At 42.6% G+C, this 21,228-nt stretch overlaps 1 protein-coding gene across 8 annotated transcripts in view; it reads left to right on the forward strand.

The window, feature by feature from the left end:
• RB1CC1 (RB1 inducible coiled-coil 1) overlaps nucleotides 1–21,228 on the forward strand; it is a 165,080-nt gene that overhangs the window by 79,525 nt on the left and 64,327 nt on the right. For all 8 annotated transcript variants that reach the window (XR_007355304.2, XR_007355305.2, XM_048840650.2 and 5 more), the window contains 5 exons: nucleotides 626–812; nucleotides 908–989; nucleotides 2,352–2,413; nucleotides 3,704–3,807; nucleotides 11,970–12,096. Coding sequence is in view for 6 of the 8 variants with exons in the window: in XM_048840650.2 (XP_048696607.2) it covers nucleotides 626–812; nucleotides 908–989; nucleotides 2,352–2,413; nucleotides 3,704–3,807; nucleotides 11,970–12,096 (562 nt within the window). In the remaining 2 variants the exon portion in view is untranslated. The remainder of the gene's footprint in view (nucleotides 1–625; nucleotides 813–907; nucleotides 990–2,351; nucleotides 2,414–3,703; nucleotides 3,808–11,969; nucleotides 12,097–21,228) is intronic.

Here is a 21,228-nt window from a genome sequence, read left to right on the forward strand (position 1 = left end):
TTGGTAGTAAATGGACAAAATGTCTCATGTGACCTATGATAAGCAATTATGTAGATTTTGGTGCTTTAAAAGCAGAGTAATGCTTTCAGAATACATGTTTTAAACAGAATACTTTTCAGCAGTTTGTGATGAGATAGAATAAGTTTAACTAGTTAGTAATTTGTCATTTATTTACAGTATGTTGATATAAAGATTTCATGCAATGACAGCACAGTAAAATGAAAGCATTGTCTAACATTTGCGATACGAGACAGATGCTGTCCAGCACTAAATAATGATCAGTGTAATCACATTCAGCCCTGCTCAACGGAAAATAAAGTGTCTTGCTCACTCTGCGGCTGTCCTGTACGCTTCAGGGCATTGTCAGCATGAAAAATATGAATAAAAACCGTGTTTGGGAAGGATTGTTAGTGTCTTTTTCAGGAAATAGACATATTGTCCGCAATGTAAACAAATAAACAGGTGACTGATCAACAGATATCTTTTTAAAAGCAAAATGAGACTCTAAGGAAAAAATAATCCAGGGTGTGAACTTAATTGTGATAAATGTGCATTAGTATAACATCCTTGCTTTCCTTTTAGAAGTCTGATGATCTTGCAACTACTGGTATATTTTACTCTGTAGATGGTGTTGCTTTGTGATGCTTCATGCGGACCAAGATGGAGAGAAACTGCAAGCCTTGTTTCGCCTTGTAACAGAGCTGCTAGAAAGAGTCAAGATTGTAGAGGCTCTCAGTACTGTTCCTCAAATGTACTGTTTAGCTGTTGTTGAGGTTGTAAGGAGAAAAATGTTTATAAAACACTACAGGGAGGTAAGCGAGTTAAATGAATAATTTCAAGGTTCTACCTTTGTGTGATCATGGAAACTGACTTACCATGCTGACTGTATATGTTTTCCCTTTTGTAGTGGGCTGGTGCTTTAATAAAAGATGGGAAACATCTATATGAAGCTGAAAAGGCAAAAAGGGAATCTTTTGGGAAATTGTTTAGTAAGTGTTTTCCTCTTCTGTAACTTGAATCACAACTACCATTTTAGTGCGGTTCTGTAGTTTTCAAACAACGAACGCTGTATAGTTGAGCTGTCTTAGTTTGGAACACCTAGATTAATGATATGTACTATAAGTGATGATCATGTGAATAAAAATAACTTTCAATTTGATATGTACAAAATATATACAATACAAAATATATTAAAAATAGAGTTACTTTTCTAAAGTGTGGCAACAAAGAAGTAAGCCAACAAATTAGTAAACCCTGCCATATATTTTATTCAAAATATTGTTAAAAATTCTCAGTTAATTTAAAATCTTTGTTTAAAGAACTTCAGTTATTTAACATGTTTATACTTTAATGCAATAGCTACTTTAAACTGATTTATACAAACTTCTGTATTAATCTTATTAAGGTAACTTTTTGATGTTGCTATTTAATATTCAGTGGTGGAACTTGTGGTGTGCTTTACAGAAACAACAACAAAAAATCATTTCTTGAAGAGCATTTGGGCAAACACTTGAAATAACAGGCAAAAGAAATAGAGAAAGGCAGGACAAAGTTAAAAACAAAAAAAAATGTGATTAATCTTATTTTTTTTCTGTGAAGCAGGGCCGGCCTTACAGGTGGGCAATGTGGGCGACCACTCAGAGTGCTATGGTCGGGGGGGCGGGGACTCTGTGGTCAAGAAGCAAGGATTGGGGCAGGCCTGGGGTGCAAGACTGTGGAAGGGAGCTCGAGACAGTGTGGTGGGGAGGCAGCAGGGCCTGGGAGTGATTTGGGGGGGAACCCAGGGAGGCAGCAGGGGCCTGGGGACGATGGCGGGGGAGGTGGGAGGGAGTCCAGGGAGGCAGCAGGGGCAATGAGGGGGACCTGGGGAGACGGCGGGGGCCAGCGGTGCCAAAATATAAGTTCACCCAGGGCACCTTTTTCTCTAATGTCGGCCCGCTGTAAAGCTTATTATTGATTTCTTTTGCCCTACTTTATGAAATTCAAAACAAACAAAGAGTAGTAGATAGCGTTGGATAAAAAGATTAACAGTAAAAAGGGATTTTGGAGGGAAACTTCAAAGAGGAGAGAAGATACTTGGAGATCTATAAAGAGGATGATTGGTTGGGTATGAGGGCCATCATGAAAAAACAAAAAGGCTTGAATGTGGGACAGAATTCTGACATGCTTTTTGGTCTGAAATCCTGCAGTCATTTGACATTATTATCTGTCGAAGAATGCCAGTGTGTAGTGAGCTGCCAAAGTTAGTGCAACACTTACATGTACAGTAGATTGTTGTGTTCCATCTTTGTGGTGTGTTTGAATGTTGTGTGCATGACTGCTAAATAACCAAAGTTTGTTTCTTTGTACAGGGAAGTCTTTTTTAAGGAATCGTTTGTTTAGGGGACTTGACTCTTGGCCTCCATCCTTTTGTGTATGTATTCCATGCTATATCTCCTCCTACATTCAGAAACTTGAGGCTTTTAAATGTATTTTTATAATCATAGTTTCTGTAGAAAAATCGATATCTGAATATTCACACACTAGCGAAGGCAAAGTTACTTTGCAAGTCTAGCAGTTAATTGGCTGCCTGGATTTGAACACTCTTTTGCCAAGTTAAACAAAAAAAAATCAATTTTCAAGTGTTTTATACTAAGTAATACTAATCTCTCAAATTAGGGAGGTTGGTTGATAGTACTTCTGAATTTTTGTTGTTGAGTGGCACATTTTAAACCAGTTTTGCCCTGAGCCTTGAGTTCAGAATACCTGTACTGTCTCTTGCTATGAAGAGGATATAAAAAATTAAGGATGTAACCTGTATAATGACACTTTGATTCAGAACTGTTCATGGATGGCAATATGATACTGGGGGCAGAGTCAACTTGGTACTTCTCTTTTTGAAGTCAAGTTAAAATTCTGTGGGATTATAAATACAGATATTTTCAGGGAGCAAAAAAAAAAAAATAGATTTAAGATTTTGAATCCAGGAGAGATCAGTACGATGATCTACTCTAACCTGCATAATACAGCCATAGAGTTTATTAGGTGATAAAAGCAAGCAGAATATTTTTCACACATTCACTGGATGGTGGAATGGAATATATTCACCATCCTAAATTGTCTGAAGTGGCTAGCAAATATAACATGATTGTGGGTTGGACAGGTTTCTGCTTTGATTTGATTCAACTTGTTTGACTCTAACAATGGTATGTCTCCATGTTTCTGATAATTATGAAATGTTGCTCATGTCATTATATTTTTGACTTTCTGTCCCATAAAGTGCTTTTTCAGTATTTTGCTCCTTGGCATTTTAGAATAGTACCATACATAGTCAGATAAAGGATTCCCCCTGTTTTAATATTATAACTCCTCAGTTAAACTAATATTTAGCTGTTTGTTTAGCAGTACACTAATTTTCAAGCCTCTGCTCTCCCTTCTCTTCCCCCCCACATCACATTTATGATTCAAAAAACTTAGTAAGAAGGAGGAATTGCTACTCACAACATCATAGAGAGGGTTAATGAATATATGTGCATGTAGACTTTTTAATAAAACTGAGACTAAGCTTTCTATTAAAAGAATAAAAACTTTTGAGATCCTACAGATTTTTAAAAAATCAGTTCTCTATTAATATGTTGTTCACTATTTTCCTTTTTAATCTTACCTTCGTCATTTTGACTGTACTCATCATTTCATCACTGTGCAAATTTTCTCTTTTATACAGACACGAAAGCCTCGCAGGTTTGACAGTGAACTTCCAGATATCTCATTAACTGACTTGCAGTTTCTGCACTCTTTTTGTCCTTCAGAAGTGCAACCATTACTCAGGTAAGTGGCTTAGTGAATGCAAAATACAGAACAAAAAACAAACACGTACACAAAACCTCCATTATGAAAAAGCAAAACAAAGATAAAACATTTAAAAAAAAATTTTGGTAGCATTGTCTGGCTATGCCAGAAGATGGAGAGGAGATGCTGGATGTCATTTAAGTAGGGTGCAGCTTTATTCCTAAATGTGAGAGAGTACCTGACAGATAAAAGGGTACAGTGCAGTTCATTGTTTCTGTATAATGGCATTGAAACTGTCCTGTTTAAAGAGGTTTGTATTTATATTTTTTCCTCCCCTTAATTCACATAATATTAACAGGAGTTCTATGCCTGTTGTATCAAAGAAAGATTAGACCTTTTAATACATAGACAGTGTACAAAATGTATAAAAACACTGGGCCAATAGCTTGAAATTGGAGCGGTAGTGAGCTGCTTGACAGAGTTACCTTGATCAGCTCTTCTTTTCTCTGCAATTAGCATTTGGCTTTTGTGGTTGAAAAGGACAAATCAGGCCTGTGGGGCCTCTCTTCTCTCACAACTGTAGCTCTCTTAGGGTATGTCTACACTACGAAATTAGGTCGAATTTATAGAAGTCGGTTTTTTAGAAATCGGTTTTATATATTCGAGTGTGTGTGTCCCCACAGAAAATGCTCTAAGTGCATTAAGTGCATTAACTCGGTGGAGCGTTTCCACAGTACCGAGGCAAGCGTCGACTTCCGGAGCATTGCACAGTGGGTAGCTATCCCACAGTTCCCGCAGTCTCCGCTGCCCATTGGAATTCTGGGTTGAGATCCCAATGCCTGATGGGGCTAAAACATTGTCACGGGTGGTTCTGGGTACATATCGTCAGCCCCCCGTTCCCTCCCTCCCCCCGTGAAAGCAAGGGCAGACAATCATTTCGCGCCTTTTTTCCTGAGTTACCTGTGCAGACGCCATACCATGGCAAGCATGGAGCCCGCTCAGGTAACCGTCACCCTATGTCTCCTGGGTGCTGGCAGATGCGGTACGGCATTGCTACACAGTAGCAGCAACCCCTTGCCTTGTGGCAGCAGACGGTACAGTACGACTGGTAGCCGTCATCGTCATGTCTGAGGTGCTCCTGGTCGCCTCTGTGAGGTCGATCAGGAGCGCCTGGGCAGACATGGGCACAGGGACTAAATTTGGAGTGACTTGACCAGGTCATTCTCTTTAGTCCTGCAGTCAGTCCTATTGAACCGTTTTATGGTGAGCGGGCAGGCGATACGGACTGCTAGCAGTCGTACTGTACCATCTTCTGCCGAGCAGCCATGAGATGTGGATGGCATGCAGTCCTTCTGCACCGTCTGCTGCCAGCCAAAGATGTAAAAGATAGATGGAGTGGATCAAAACAAGAAATAGACCAGATTTGTTTTGTACTCATTTGCTTCCCCCCCTCCCCTGTCTAGGGGACTCATTCTTCTAGATCACACTGCAGTCACTTACAGAGAAGGTGCAGCGAGGTAAATCTAGCCATGTATCAATCAGAGGCCAGGCTAACCTCCTTGTTCCAATAAGGACAATAACTTAGGTGCACCATTTCTTATTGGAACCCTCCGTGAAGTCCTGCCTGAAATACTCCTTGATGTAAAGCCACCCCCTTTGTTGATTTTAGCTCCCTGAAGCCAATCCTGTAAGCGCCCCTCCCAGCGTCAGAGCAATGGCAAACAATCGGGCGTCTGAGAGTGCTGTCCAGAGCAGTCACAATGGAGCACTCTGATGGGGCTAAAACATTGTCGCAGGTGGTTCTGGGTACGTGTCGTCAGGCCCCCGTTCCCTCCCTCCCTCCGTGAAAGCAAGGGCAGACAATCATTTCGCGCCTTTTTTCCTGAGTTACCTGTGCAGACGCCATACCACAGCAAGCATGGAGCCCGCTCAGGTAACCGTCACCCTATGTCTCCTGGGTGCTGGCAGACGCGGTACGGCTTTGCTGCACAGTAGCAGCAACCCATTGCCTTCTGGCAGCAGACGGTGCAATACGATTGGTAGTCGTCCTCGTCGTGTCCGAGGTGCTCCTGGCCACGTCGGCTGGGAGCGCCTGGGCAGACATGGGCGCAGGGACTAAATTTGGAGTGACTTGACCAGGTCATTCTCTTTAGTCCTGCAGTCAGTCCTATTGAACCGTCTTATGGTGAGCGGGCAGGCGATACGGACTGCTAGCAGTCGTACTGTACCATCTTCTGCCAGGCAGGCAAGAGATGAGGATTGCTAGCAGTCGTATTGCACCATCTTCTGCCAGGCAGGCAAGAGATGGGGATGGCTAGCAGTCGTACTGTACCATCTTCTGCCGAGCAGCCATGAGATGTGGATGGCATGCAGTCCTTCTGCACCGTCTGCTGCCAGCCAAAGATGTAAAAGATAGATGGAGTGGGTCAAAACAAGAAATAGACCAGATTTGTTTTGTACTCATTTGCCTCCTCCCCTGTCTAGGGGACTCATTCCTCTAGGTCACACTGCAGTCACTCACAGAGAAGGTGCAGCGAGGTAAATCTAGCCATGTATCAATCAGAGGCCAGGCTAACCTTCTTGTTCCAATAAGGACAATAACTTAGGTGCACCATTTCTTATTGGAACCCTCCGTGCAGTCCTGCCTGAAATACTCCTTGATGTACAGGCACCCCCTTTGTTGATTTTAGCTCCTTGAAGCCAACCCTGTAAGCCGTGTCGTCAGTCGCCCCTCCCTCCGTCAGAGCAACGGCAGACAATCGTTCCGCGCCTTTTTTCTGTGCGGACGCCATACCAAGGCAAGCATGGAGGCCGCTCAGCTCACTTTGGCAATTAGGAGCACATTAAACACCACACGCATTATCCAGCAGTATATGCAGCACCAGAACATGGCAACGCGATACCGGGCGAGGAGGCGACGTCAGCGCGGTCCCGTGAGTGATCAGGACATGGACACAGATTTCTCTGAAAGCATGGGCCCTGACAATGCATGCATCATGGTGCTAATGGGGCAGGTTCATGCTGTGGAACGCCGATTCTGGGCTCGGGAAACAAGCACAGACTGGTGGGACCGCATAGTGTTGCAGGTCTGGGACGATTCCCAGTGGCTATGAAACTTTCGCATGCGTAAGGGCACTTTCATGGAACTTTGTGACTTGCTTTCCCCTGCCCTGAAGCGCATGAATACCAAGATGAGAGCAGCCCTCACAGTTGAGAAGCGAGTGGCGATAGCCCTGTGGAAGCTTGCAACGCCAGACAGCTACCGGTCAGTTGGGAATCAATTTGGAGTGGGCAAATCTACTGTGGGGGCTGCTGTGATGCAAGTAGCCCACGCAATCAAAGATCTGCTGATATCAAGGGTAGTGACCCTGGGAAATATGCAGGTCATAGTGGATGGCTTTGCTGCAATGGGATTCCCTAACTGTGGTGGGGCTATAGATGGAACCCATATCCCTATCTTGGCACCGGAGCACCAAGCCGCCGAGTACATAAACCGCAAGGGGTACTTTTCGATAGTGCTGCAAGCTCTGGTGGATCACAAGGGACGTTTCACCAACATCAACGTGGGATGGCCGGGAAAGGTGCATGATGCTCGCATCTTCAGGAACTCTGGTCTGTTTCAAAAGCTGCAGGAAGGGACTTTCTTCCCAGACCAGAAAATAACTGTTGGGGATGTTGAAATGCCTATATGTATCCTTGGGGACCCAGCCTACCCCTTAATGCCATGGCTCATGAAGCCATACACAGGCAGCCTGGACAGTGGTCAGGAGCTGTTCAACTACAGGCTGAGCAAGTGCAGAATGGTGGTAGAATGTGCGTTTGGACGTTTAAAGGCGCGCTGGCGCAGTTTACTGACTCGCTTAGACCTCAGCGAAACCAATATTCCCACTGTTATTACTGCTTGCTGTGTGCTCCACAATATCTGTGAGAGTAAGGGGGAGACGTTTATGGCGGGGTGGGAGGTTGAGGCAAATCGCCTAGCTGCTGGTTACGCGCAGCCAGACACCAGGGCGGTTAGAAGAGCACAGGAGGGCGCGGTACGCATCAGAGAAGCTTTGAAAACCAGTTTCATGACTGGCCAGGCTACGGTGTGAAAGTTCTGTTTGTTTCTCCTTGATGAACCCCCCGCCCCTTGGTTCACTCTACTTCCCTGTAAGCTAACCACCCTCCCCTCCTCCCTTTAATCATTGCTTGCAGAGCCAATAAAGTTATTGCTGCTTCACAGTCATGCATTCGTTATTCATTCATCACACAAATAGGGGGATGACTACCAAGGTATCCCAGGAGGGGTGGTGGAGGAGGGAAGGAAAATGCCACACAGCACTTTAAGCACAGCACTTTAAAAGTTTACAACTTTAAAATTTATTGAATGACAGCCTTCTTTTTTTTGGGCAATCCTCTGTGGTGGAGTGGCTGGTTGGCCGGAGGCCCCCCCACCGCGTTCTTGGGCGTCTGGGTGTGGAGGCTATGGAACTTGGGGAGGAGGGCTGTTGGTTACAGAGGGGCTGCAGTGGCAGTCTGTGCTCCAGCTGCCTTTGCTGCAGCTCAACCATACACTGGAGCATACTGGTTTGGTCCTGCAGCAGCCTCAGCATTGAATCCTGCCTCCTCTCATCACGCTGCCGCCACATTTGAGCTTCAGCCCTGTCTTCAGCCCGCCACTTACTCTCTTCAGCCCTCCACCTCTCCTCCCGGTCATTTTGTGCTTTCCTGCACTCTGACATTATTTGCCTCCACGCATTCGTCTGTGCTCTGTCAGTGTGGGAGGACAGCATGAGGTCGGAGAACATTTCATCGCGAGTGCGGTTTTTTTTCTTTCTAAGCTTCACTAGCCTCTGGGAAGGAGAAGATCCTGTGATCATTGAAACACATGCAGCTGGTGGAGAAAAAAAAAGGGACAGCGGTATTTAAAAAGACACATTTTATAAAACAGTCGCTACACTCTTTCAGGGTAAACCTTGCTGTTAACATTACATACATAGCACATGTGCTTTCGTTACAAGGTCGCATTTTGCCTCCTCCCACCGCGTGAACGGATTTTGGTTGAATGCCAGCAAACATACACTGCAATGCTTTGTTCTACAGTGATTCCCGAGTACGTGTTACTGGCCTGGAGTGGTAAAGTGTCCTACCATGAAGGACGAAATAAGGCTGCCCTCCCCAGAAACCTTTTGCAAAGGCAGAACCGCAAATGCCAGGGCAAAGTAATCCTTTCACATGCTTGCTTTTAAACCATGTATAGCATTTTAAAAGGTACACTCACCAGAGGTCCCTTCTCCGCCTGCTGAGTCCAGGAGGCAGCCTTGGGTGGGTTCGGGGGGGTACTGGCTCCAGGTCTAGGGTGAGAAACAGTTCCTGGCTGTCGGGAAAACCGGTTTCTCCGCTTGCTTGCTGTGAGCTATCTACAACCTCCTCCTCATCATCTTCTTCGTCCCCAAAACCTACTTCCGTATTGCCTCCATCTCCATTGAAGGAGTCAAACAACACGGCTGGGGTAGTGGTGGCTGAACCCCCTAAAATGGCATGCAGCTCATCATAGAAGCGGCATGTTTGGGGCTCTGACCCAGAGCGGCTGTTCGCCTCTCTGGTTTTCTGGTAGGCTTGCCTCAGCTCCTTCAGTTTCACGCGGCACTGCTTCGGGTCCCTGTTATGGCCTCTGTCCTTCATGCCCTGGGAGATTTTCAGAAAGGTTTTGGCATTTCGAAAACTGGAACGGAGTTCTGATAGCACGGATTCCTCTCCCCAAACAGCGATCAGATCCCGTACCTCCCGTTAGGTCCATGCTGGAGCTCTTTTGCGATTCTGGGACTCCATCATGGTCACCTGTGCTGATGAGCTCTGCATGGTCACCTGCAGCTTGCCACGCTGGCCAAATAGGAAATGAGATTCAAAAGTTCGCGGTTCTTTTCCTGTCTACCTGGCCAGTGCATCTGAGTTGAGTGCTGTCCAGAGCGGTCATAATGGAGCACTCTGGGATAGCTCCCGGAGGCCAATACCATCGAATTGTGTCCACAGTACCCCAAATTCGAGCCGGCAACGTCGATTTAAGCGCTAATCCACTTGTCAGGGGTGGAGTAAGGAAATCGATTTTAAGAGCCCTTTAAGTCGAAATAAAGGGCTTCATTGTGTGGACGGGTGCAGGTTTACATCGATTTAACGCTGCTAAATTCGACCTAAAGTCCTAGTTTAGACCAGGGCTTATGGAGCAATCACGAGGATTGTTCAACATTGGATTACATGACTCCTTTACAAATCTTTTCTGCCTGACTGATTTTGGTCAGACAGCAATAAACAGCTCCCTCCCATACAGACAATAGGAAATGTATTAAACATGGTCATCGGATCCCCCAGCCACATTCTTCAGGGCCTGATTGTCATTTATGGCAGTCAGTCTAAGGCCATCTCCTTACCAGTAATGGAAACTGTCCATACCCCACCCCTCCCCCACACCCCGCCATTACTGCACAGTTGGCTCAGCAGTGAAACTTGGGCTGAAGACAGAGCTGGGGGCGGAACTGTGGCTGGGGACAGAACAGAGCTGCAGCTTGGGGCAGAGCAGGGCAGGGTGGCGCTCCCTCCCTACGCCTCCGTGGGGGCTGGCCCAGGCCATGCTGCACCCCTTCCCCCCTGAACATTCCTCTGTGGCCCCCCCCCAGTTTTGGGACCACTGGTCTAGGGGTTGAGTTTAGGTGGCCGGTTGAGGCTGAAATTGGCTCTACATGTTTGTATCCCAAGGCTTGTCTACACTTAAAATGCTGCAATGAGTAGAGCTGCCGTGCTGCAGCTGTGCTTCTCTAGTGCTTGAGTGTACATACTACCTATGTCAACTGGAGGGGTTCTGTTGTTGGCATATGTAATCCACCTCCCTGAGAGGCGGTAGGTAGGATAACAGAAAAATTATTTCGTCAATCTACCTCTGTTTGTCTGCCTGCAGACTGAGGTTGGCTTAAATATGTTGCTTAGGTGTGTGATTTTTTTACACCCCTGAGTAACATGACTGTCAATCTCATTTTTTAGTGTAGACCAGCCCTCAGTGGGAAGAGAGTACATCCTTAAAATTGGAAGCAGTGTTTTGATCAAGTTTGGGTGAATAAATTAATTAAAGTAGTTAGGACAGTTTAAGTGCATTCACTGTTTGTGGTAGGTTAGAAATTCTTAAAAGCTTCCATGCTTTATAACAAGGCATCTACTCACAGAATTCTCTTTAAAATATCTTTTCTAATAGTGTCCATCAATATTTTAGTCAATATTTTTCCTTTGAGATCACCATTTGTTACTGCAATAAATTACTTATATAAGAATACCAGACAATGAGGTGTCGAATTGCTAAATTAATATTACATTTATTATGAATCTAAAATCAGTGAAAACGTTTAACGTATGATATTTTGCACACACAAACCTTGATTAAGGTTTTAATAATTTTATTTTGTTTAAGGCTGGTCTATTTTTTAATATAAACCGCATCCCTTTTTGTTATATTCATAGTTCAACTTTAATTGTATTAGTATTAATGTTACTTTTCCTGTTCATATGTAATTTAAAGGGATTGAAGTTTTGAAGGGGGGGAAGTATTGAGGCTTGGCACGAGACACTTGCATCATGATCACAACAAACTCATCATCCTGTCTTTTTATATATACAGCATCGAGAGTTCATCTGTTAAGAATTAATATCTTTTCCCAAAGTCTTATTGTAATATTTATGGGGAAAATGTTTATGGGTTAGCAATGTTATATTAAATTCTGTCAACTTTGATATACAGTAAATCTTTCCAATCCGTTTCTTTTTAAAAACAGCTGAGAAATCCATTGTAATTCAATCTCCTTTAGTTATAGTTTTCATCACTTCTTAGAGTTATTGTAACTCTAGGTATTATTCATAAACCTCTCCTTTGGGGGCTGGGAGGGAGGCAGAACATAACCTGGAGTTTAAACTAAAACTTCTTAGAAATGGTACTTCAAATCTAAATAGTTTCTTTTGTCATTTGAAAGAACGCTATCGTTGAAACTGCTTGGAGTTGCTAATGTAAAGAACCTGGAATAAAGTTGTTGCCCTAGTTTATTGCCTGCAAAATTGGTGAAATAAAGAAAATGAATAAATCAGGATTAGATTGTTTACTGTATCTATACATTTTAAATTGAATTTGTGGTACTGTAGTATTGAAGAAATTAAAATTTAAAAATACTTTGTTTTTGAAGGGTTCCCATACTTTGTGACTTTGAACCTCTTCACCAGCATGTAATTGCTCTACATAACCTGGTAAAAGCAGCACAAAGTTTGGATGAAATGTCGCAGACCATTACAGACCTGCTGAATGAGCAAAAGGTATTTTGTTTTTCTTTGGTAAGGTTTTAAGAAGAGAGAATATTTTCATAAATTTTTTGAATAGGTTGCTCATTATATAATCTTTTCTCCAAAATCCAAAGATTAATGTGGTGGGCATATGTTTTTCGCATAGGCCTAAAGAGAAAGTCTCATCATGTACTATCAAAGATTTTGGGAGTCTAAAGTCTTCAGTGAAAGCAAAATGGTGGCATTTTGAAAAAATACAGGAAGCGTAACACCCCAGAGTTTATATTTGGATCATTCTGGTAACATTTCCTAACTTTTGGCCAAATTATCAAACTGCTGTGTGCAAATGTGCACGTTTTTGCTTTTTGCCTTTTTATTTGCATATTTAGATAATTGAAATGTAAATTTAATTTAAAATGGTTTTATTTTTTGTTTTAAATCTCTTTATTTTCCTCTGTTTTCTTTTATTGTTGCCTCTTTGGGGCTTAGATGGGTTGTTTCCATTAGGATGAATTGATTGCACAAGTCCGGTATTTCTTTGGTGCAATCCTGTTTATTCACAAAGAGTATACACAAAGTCTTGTTTCCCTTAATCACTAGAAACAAACAGCAGGTATTTCCCTCCTCAATTTCCAAGACTGCCTTTCGAGTGAGTTCAAGGAGCTCTGTCCTTCTGCTCCCTCTCAAGGCACTATCATGACTACTTTCACTTTCTGCCTCTACTGCACTCTGTTTGCCAAGGAGTCCTTAGCTCCTGTGTTTGCAGCTAATTTCAGAGAAACCCTCAGACAACTTGGTTTAGCCCTGCTGAGGCTTTGCCCAACATCCCAATGCAGTTTAAAACATTGATGCCATGAATGACTTATCCAAAATAGAAAGAAAAGAAATACTTTTAACAAATAAAAAAATATATATAAGTTTAAGTCTTTGCTAATTTATATAGTATTTTTCTGTGAGATTATTTTCACATCACCAACCCAAATCAATTTTACTTCCATTCAAATCTTCTTGGAGTTGCCTTTTCCTACCTGGTTTCCTTTCAGCCAGCCAGGAAGTGGCTGCTTCCAGTGGGTTCCTAAAGACGGTTCATTGTTTCTGTGGGTTCTGCTGGCTGAGACATTTGCTTCTGTTCTAATGGGAATCTGTGGTGCAACTCTTCCAGCCTCAGCTTCCACAGCGACATTCTTAGTTTCTCAGGGTAGTCAAGCTGAGATTCTGTCCACCTGATAATGTCTCATATCGTCTTTATGCATGACTTTGGATTTTGTTCTGGGACCCTATTGTATACTGTTATACACCACTTCTTTTATGTGTCTCAGTACTGCATAATGACAGTATGCATAGTGTCCCTCCTGAGGTTCATCCATCTTAGGGCTCCTACCCTTCCTTCTCCTAGGATTGTGGGCTAGCTCAGTGGTTTGAACATTGGCCTGCTAAACCCGGGTTGTGAGTTCAATCCTTGAGGGGGCCATTTCGGGATCTGGGGCAAAAATTGGGGATTGGTCCTGCTTTAAGCAGGGGGTTGGACTAGATGACCTCCTGAGGTCCCTTCCAAACCTGATATTCTATGATTGTGGAACCAGACCAGGTCCCCTTTTTAAAAGTTTCACCACTTAACTATGATTTAAAGCCTTTTCATTGTATGAGAGGCTGTCCTGAGATTTTCTCTAAGAAGGGTGTGAGCTTTTTCATGTTGGCTGAATGAACGTAATATGGTTGCAATTAACTTAATCACATTCTGATGTACACCCACCCCTCAAATCCAGGGTAACACAGTGGTCTTCCCATCTTCAGTTAGGCATGTCCAGTGTCAAAAATGCTTGGCTGAAAATCTTTCACCAGCATACTGTCAGATATGCAGCATATTCACTCCCTGTGCCAGGAATGAGAGAAAATAGACGGCAGGCTCTTCTTTTACAACAGAGACCTTCTCAGCTAAACCTTTGGAATACGATAGCTCTAAGGGATCCAAAAAGAAGAATAAGAGACCAGAATCGGCACCAACTATGTCCGGATTCGAGACAAGAGATTTGGCTTCGGAGACACATGCTATTTCCAAATCAACTGTGTCCCATTGATCAGATCCAACTTTAGCCACAGTACATTCCTCTCTGGCCCCATATCTGGACAAGCATCCTAAGGATCCGCAGAATGTGTTGAGAGCATCTGCCTCAGTTCTGAGGAAGAGAAAGGCCAAACTAAAGCATATCTCCACTGTTCCTCACTTTCAAATCACAGATCTGAAATCTAAAGACTCAAGACCTCAACATGGATTCAAGAGTACAGATCTGAAGATGAGACCTTCGGATCCGTTCAGGCAAAGACAACAACATGCAGTGGAGGTTACATCTCAAATTCATCCACATCTTCACTCTTCTTTGGATCCAAAGAGATTGCATTTTCTGCCAGACAAAAGATTAAGGGAAGAAGTACAGAGAGAGGTCTCTGGAATCATTACCACATCCACTTCAAACCTCTACAGGGTCACCAGTGAAGAACTTTTCTCCACCTTCCGGGTTTGGGATCCCTACATTGTGGATCTCACCGATGGCTTTGATATCAGGTCTGGGGTCGGATCCATAATCAGAGTCTGATCCAGATCCCATGATTACGCCAAAGAGACAGGCTTTTCCCAAGTGAAGTGTTCATGCTCAAGGTAATGCCAGATTCCCGGTATATTCTTTAGGGATATGATACCAGACTGGGGAAATTGGCAGGACTGACCTATGCCTCCTTAGATATCCTGATTGTACGAGCCAGCTCCTTCCCTCTTCGCTTAGCAGACTAGAAGTCAAACTCTTGGGTGCCAGAGCATCATCAATGCAATCTGTGGATCTGAGAGATTCAGACCTGTGAGGTACAGATCTGAGAGTTAAAGAATTCTCCTTGCCCCCATTTAGAACAGGTCTTCTCAGAAGAGGATGACCAGGAAGGACCTCCACAGGTTGACTTTCAACATAATGCTTCAAAGATACACAGTAGCTCATCTCCTGATGACAATGTCGGGATAGCAACAGCATCATCTTCCTCGGGATGCAATTCAATTTTATGAATTGGTTGATAGGATTTTAAAATTGTGGATCTCACCTCCAGTTTATGATATTCTGTGATCTACTGCCAAGGCTATAGTCTCCTTGCCTATATTGGAAGGGCTTTGGCAACTGGCAAAGTCCCTTTTGGTCCAAACCTTCTTGTCAATAGTCATCTTCATGTCAACAGTCTTTAAAAAGACAGACAAATTATTATATCAAATTCCACAGGAGGGATTTTCTTGTTCTCATGTGCATACTCAGTCAAACTCTTTAGTTACAACAGCAACAATGAAAAAGTCTAGATAAGAAAAACCGTCCAGCACCATAGATAAAGGGCAGGGTGGAATTGGATTTTCTGGGCAGAAAATCATTTTCTTCCACACCCTTAAACATGCACATAGCTAGCTACCAAGCAGTTATGGCGAGATTTCAGTTAGGGGAGAAGATGTCCAATTTTATTAAACATTTACCAGAAGAGCAGAGGAAATTAACATCAGCCCTTATTAAGAAAGGCCAAAATATTGCCAGGCATGCTCTGTTACCACCTCAAGATCAGGGACATTTGTAATAGCTCTACAAAAACATGCTTGGTTACATTAATCTTTTCTCCCATTTGATATGAAATCTAAAATGGAGGACATACCCTTTGAACGGGGTGGCCTGTTTCAGGGGTTCTCAACCTTTTTCTTTCTGATCCTTGCCATCCCCCAACATGCTATAAAAACTGCACAGCCCACCTGTGCCACAATAACTGGTTTTCTGCATATAAAAGCCAGGGCCAGCATTAGGGGGTAGCTAGCAGGGGAATTGTCTGGGGCCCCATGCCACAGTTACTCAGGCTTCGACTTCAGCCCCGGGTGGCATGCGATGGGGCTTCAGCTTTCTGCCCTGGGCCCCAGAGAGTCTAATGTTGGCCCTGCTTGATGGACCCCTGAAGTCCCCCAGGAGGCTTTGGAATCCTGATTGAGAATCGCTGACCTATTTAGTGCAAAAATGGATGAGATACTGGAAAAAATGAAAGATACTCGATCCATAGCAAGATGTCTAGGATTTGTCTCCTTATAGAAAGAGGATGTCTAGGTATCATTGGCAATATAGCCCACATTTTTCATCCTTCTTGTACCATAACCAGAGGAGGCAGCCTTACTATCAACAGCATCCTCGACAGCAAACATCTTTGCAGACACAGGAGAGGAAGAAATCTTAAAACCTCATGTAAAGACAAAGAACTCCTTAGTCACATCTTCCTTACCAAATGTCAGGCCATGGGTTTGACATGTTAATCGAGAGCTTCTAACCAATCTTGGAGGATCCCATCTATGGTTCTGGAGAACTTCTGTCCAAATTTTACAATGCATAGACAACTATTACCTTGGACAGATGGATTTTAGATACAGAAAAGGAAGGCTATGGAACCCAATTCAAAGCCTTCATGCACGCTCCTCATCTCGTCCCTTTTGAAGGACCCTTCCCACAAAGGGCTATTAACAAAAAAAGTACAGGCTCTTCTGAGTACTAGTGCTGTAGAACAGTGGTTCTCAAAGCCGATCAGCCGCTTGTTCACGGAAAGCCCCTGTCGGCTGGACCGGTTTTGTTTACCTGCCGTGTCCGCAGGTTCGGCCGATCGCGGCTCCCAGTGGCCACGGTTTGCCGCTCCAGGCCAGTGGGGGCTGCGGGAAGGGTGGCCAGCACGTCCCTTGGCCCGCGCCGCTTCCCGCAGCCCCCATTGGCCTGGAGCAGCAAACCGCAGCCACTGGGAGCCATGATCGTCCAAACATGCCAAAGCGGCAGGTAAACAAACCGGTCCGGCCCGTCAGGGGCTTTCCCTGAACAAGCGATGGACCGGCTTTGAGAACCACTGCTGTAGAATGAGTACCTCTGAACACCAGAAGCAGAGAGTTCTACTCCCGTTACTCCAGATACATCAGGAAATTTCAGCTGTCTCTAATCATTCTCTCCCTGCCTACTCTAGATTGGTTTGCTGCTCTTGAACTGAGAAACATATTTCCATATCCCTATAAGGATATCTACTGGGTTCAAATAAATATCTCCTGAGTTCAAACCACAGATGTATTATCTTTCAATCTCTCCATTACTCCGAAGGTTTTTACCTTGTGATTCTTGTGATGCATTGTGCGTGGGCACAGCAGTCCATCTATACTCAGTGAATTGTAGGGTCAAAGCCAAAATTGACAAGACAAATTGTAGAAGAAAGGAAATGGGGGCTCATTTATACCCAAACTGCATAAATAACTTCAAATACTATTCCAAATGCAGTAGATAAATGTCCTCATAGGACCTCTGTTTTATTCTTTTAACATGTTTTTAACAACATATCATTGGCATGATGTACAAGTTTAAATAACCCTGGAAACATATACAGTATCATAGGTTATGGTATTTATTTAAGGATGCTGGTGTTGATCATTTTCTAAAGATCCTCAAAGCTGATTATTTCAACTTTTAAACTCTTAATTTCCTGATATTAAGTAATATTGATTTTTTTACCTACTTTTCCCTTCATTGTAGGGTGCATCCTATTTTTCATGCTGCATTGAAGTATTAATGAACACTGACAGTTTGTCACTCTATATTTTTATTTTATTTTGTATTTTTTTTTTTTGGACCTGCTCTCCCCAACACTTTCTTGTTACTCTAAATTATTTTGTGCAATTATCACAAAGTGATTGTCATGCCTTCTCAACTCTCTGTATAAACAAAGATAAGCCTGGTCAGTATTTGAGTGAGAGATGTCCAAAGAGATCTTAGGGTGCTTCAGGTAGTGATTTTGATCATTAAGTAACATTATTCTCTCTGAATAGGTAAATAATCGCTGTGCCAGTGTGATGTTAAAAATCACTGTACAGTAGAACCTCAAAGTTAAGAACACCTTGGGAATGGAGGTTATTCATAACAGAAATGTTCGTAACACTGAGGTTATAAGCCTTATAAGTTCTTTCAAAAGTTTACAATTGACCATTGACATAATACACCTTTGAAACTTTACTATGCAAAGAAAAATGCTGCTTTTAACAATGCTAATTTAAATGAAACAAGCACAGAAACAGTTCCCTTACCCTGTCAAATTATGTTTTTAAAAACATACTCTTCATTTCCCTTTTTTAATCTCTTCTGCTGCCTGATTGCATACTTCTGGTTCCAAATGAGGTATGTTCACTGGTCAGTTTGTAACTGTCTGGTGTTCGTAACTCTGAGGTTCTTCTGTATTATGAGCGAGGCTGGCTCTCAGATGGGATGGATATGTGTAATGCTTTGATACCTTTTAAGTAAAGAGCCTTTTTTGTGTCATTTTTGTGAGAGTAGAAGTGTTACCCTAGTGTCCTGGTCAGCTTCAAACCACACTATTCCATAATCTTCAAACACATTCCTTTGCAGTAAAATAAAACTTTTTAAAAAATAACATGACTAACATGAAGCACACTACTATCCAAGCAACCTTGTAAACTTATTGTGTATTCTTTTCTCCCTCCCTCGCTCTCTCCTGCTTTTCTTCCTCTCCTGCTGTTTCCCCCAGGGCCCCTATGTTTTTGTGATCAGTTCGGAAAAGGGGCCATGCGTCTATTCATTATACAATGTCATGCATCTCTGGTATGCACCATACAAATTCTGAATAATAATCATTCGCCTTTGAATTAAGCTAATCTTTAACGGATGATTTCAGTCTTTCCTAAAATATGGTATTAAGACTGCTGCATTCTTTAAATTTTGGATTTCTGAAATCCCTGGGACCTCCTAACCTTACATGTCTTTTTAAGTAATATTTAGTATGCTCACTCTGACATCAGTACTGGCTCATGTTCATCAAAACATGTTTCTCGTTTGGCCAATATTAAATATATTTAAGCGTCGCTGATATATATATATTTTTAAAGCATCTGTTGTGAATCCAGATGCTTGTCACTACAGCAGGGGTCCTGCAATATTTTTTACAGGTTTTACTGAAAGAAATTACATACATTGAAATTTAACCCCAAAGGAAAAAATGTTTGATAGTAGTATCAAACATGGGACAATCCCTTTAAGAAAAATAGTGTCTCTTCTTGGAGACTTTTCCCCCTTTTTTAATATTTAAATCACCTGATTTTTTCATAGCTAAAAAGGCCGTATTGAATACGAACACAGGAAATGCCTACTGAAACAGACAAGTGCAGCATCCTTTTCTAGACAGTGGCTAGTTGCAAAAGAGAAGCATGAAAACTCTTTAATATACCTAATTGCATTACTCTTTCTAATTTCCACTTGGAATTGTTGCCTGAAGCTTTGAGGCTTGAAAACCTGGTAATTTTATGTTTCGTGCTAGTGATATTGTTGTTATCCATATAAGTCAAGGTTGTCATATGCCCAGCCTATGTTTGACAATTAAGAGCGCTCATATCATACTATTCTACAGAGTGCAAGATTTCCATTAGTTTCTAGCATTTATAGTTGAAGGTAATCTTCTGAAAGTAAACCAGTGGAGGGCAGAAAATAGCAATAGAGGAATTTTAACTGCCTCGCTTCATTTTTCTACTGAACAATTCTGCAGGCAGTGGTAACTTTACTAAGGCCCTAATCCTGCAGAGATATCTGTGTAGGCGTAAGTATCCACTTTCATGAAACTCTTTGCAGCAGTGAGGCCTAAAAAATTAGTTACAACATAAGGGCAACAGTCTCTGAAAAATTTCTACTTTGTCATGGGATGCCTGTTGTACATTAAAGGTACAGTATCCAGCATGTTGGAGGAATGAGGGGTGCTGGTAAGTCAAAAATTCCAGTTAATTAAGAGGGAGGGAGTTTGGGTGCAGAAGGGGGCTCAAGTTGGGGCGCAGTCTCAGGGAGGGAGTATGGGTGCAGGAAGAGGCTTGGGGCATGGAGGAGGGGGTGTGCGGGGTGCCGGATCCGAGTGCTCCTAGGTAGAGGTGCAGCTAAGCAGCTGTGCGTGCTGCTTCCGCCCACAGGCGCTGCCCCTGCAGCTCCCATTGGCCAATGGGAGCTGTGGAACTAGTGCTCGGGGTGGGGGCAGCATGCAGATTGCCCAGTTGGCCTTCAGCAATTACACTAAATATTGTAAATATGCCTTTAATTAAATTCATTTTGGTTTCTACGTGTATATTTCCCTGGGATATACAGATTTCAGTTATACTTCTGCTCTTTTGCGAATCTGGAGGGTCTGTGTGGGTGAAATATGAGTAACTTACTCAGGTTTGTCTTTTTAATTGCTGTGCATCAACTCATTGGGATTACAGCAGAATATCAAGCAGAATTCGAAGTGCTTTGCAATTCTGCACTAACGAACAAGATTCTTTGTGATGAGACTCCTACGTTAACTATAAGATACACATTTTAAAGTAGGGTTTTAACCTCTGTTCCAGAATGTTGATTTAGAAATAAAACCGTATATTAACCATAACATAAATTCAGACTCAGTACAGAGCAAAATCATCTACATTTTATTTGTCCTGATTTTTATGCTTGTTTAAATGAATGTTTTAAGTTTTATTTGTGATTCTGAGGTTCAAACTTGGCCTGCTTGAAAATTGTACCACTCTTTCTGTCGGTAGTATTTAGGAAATAAAAGGTATATTCCAGAAAATTATTTTGGAATATACATAGACTGATAAGTAACATAGTCCTTGGAGTGACAGCACTGGAAAACCTCTAAATAATCAAGTAAATCATGAGTGTGAATTTAGTGTTTGACAGTTGCTAGTCCTGGAGAATAAAGTTCTCTAGGTATCCACAAAAGAAAAAGCCTACACTCTGCCATTGTGGCTCAGCCTTGACCTAGGGGGAGCTAACTTAGTCTCTGTTCATTCAGTCCTTGCCTGCTTTGCTGAGACTGAAAAAAAGCTTGCTAGTTATAACTAATTGTAATGTTTTAAGTTGGGCAAAATGTATCAGATGAATAGCTTCTCCGAAAAATGCATTTTTGGTTGACCCAAACCTGTTCACAAATTAGACATGAATCTGTCCAGTAGTTTTGACCAAAATAATAATAAAAAAAAATACTCTTTTGGCCTTGAGTGGCATGAGGAGGTGGAGGAAACCTTCCTTATAACTTTAAGCCCAGGGATTAGAACACTCACCTGGCATGTGGAAGACCTAGGTTTGACTTCCCCTTCTGCTTGATGTG

The sequence above is a fragment of the Caretta caretta genome, chromosome 2 (genome assembly GCF_965140235.1).
Source record: "Caretta caretta isolate rCarCar2 chromosome 2, rCarCar1.hap1, whole genome shotgun sequence".
Taxonomy (NCBI): domain Eukaryota; kingdom Metazoa; phylum Chordata; order Testudines; family Cheloniidae; genus Caretta; species Caretta caretta.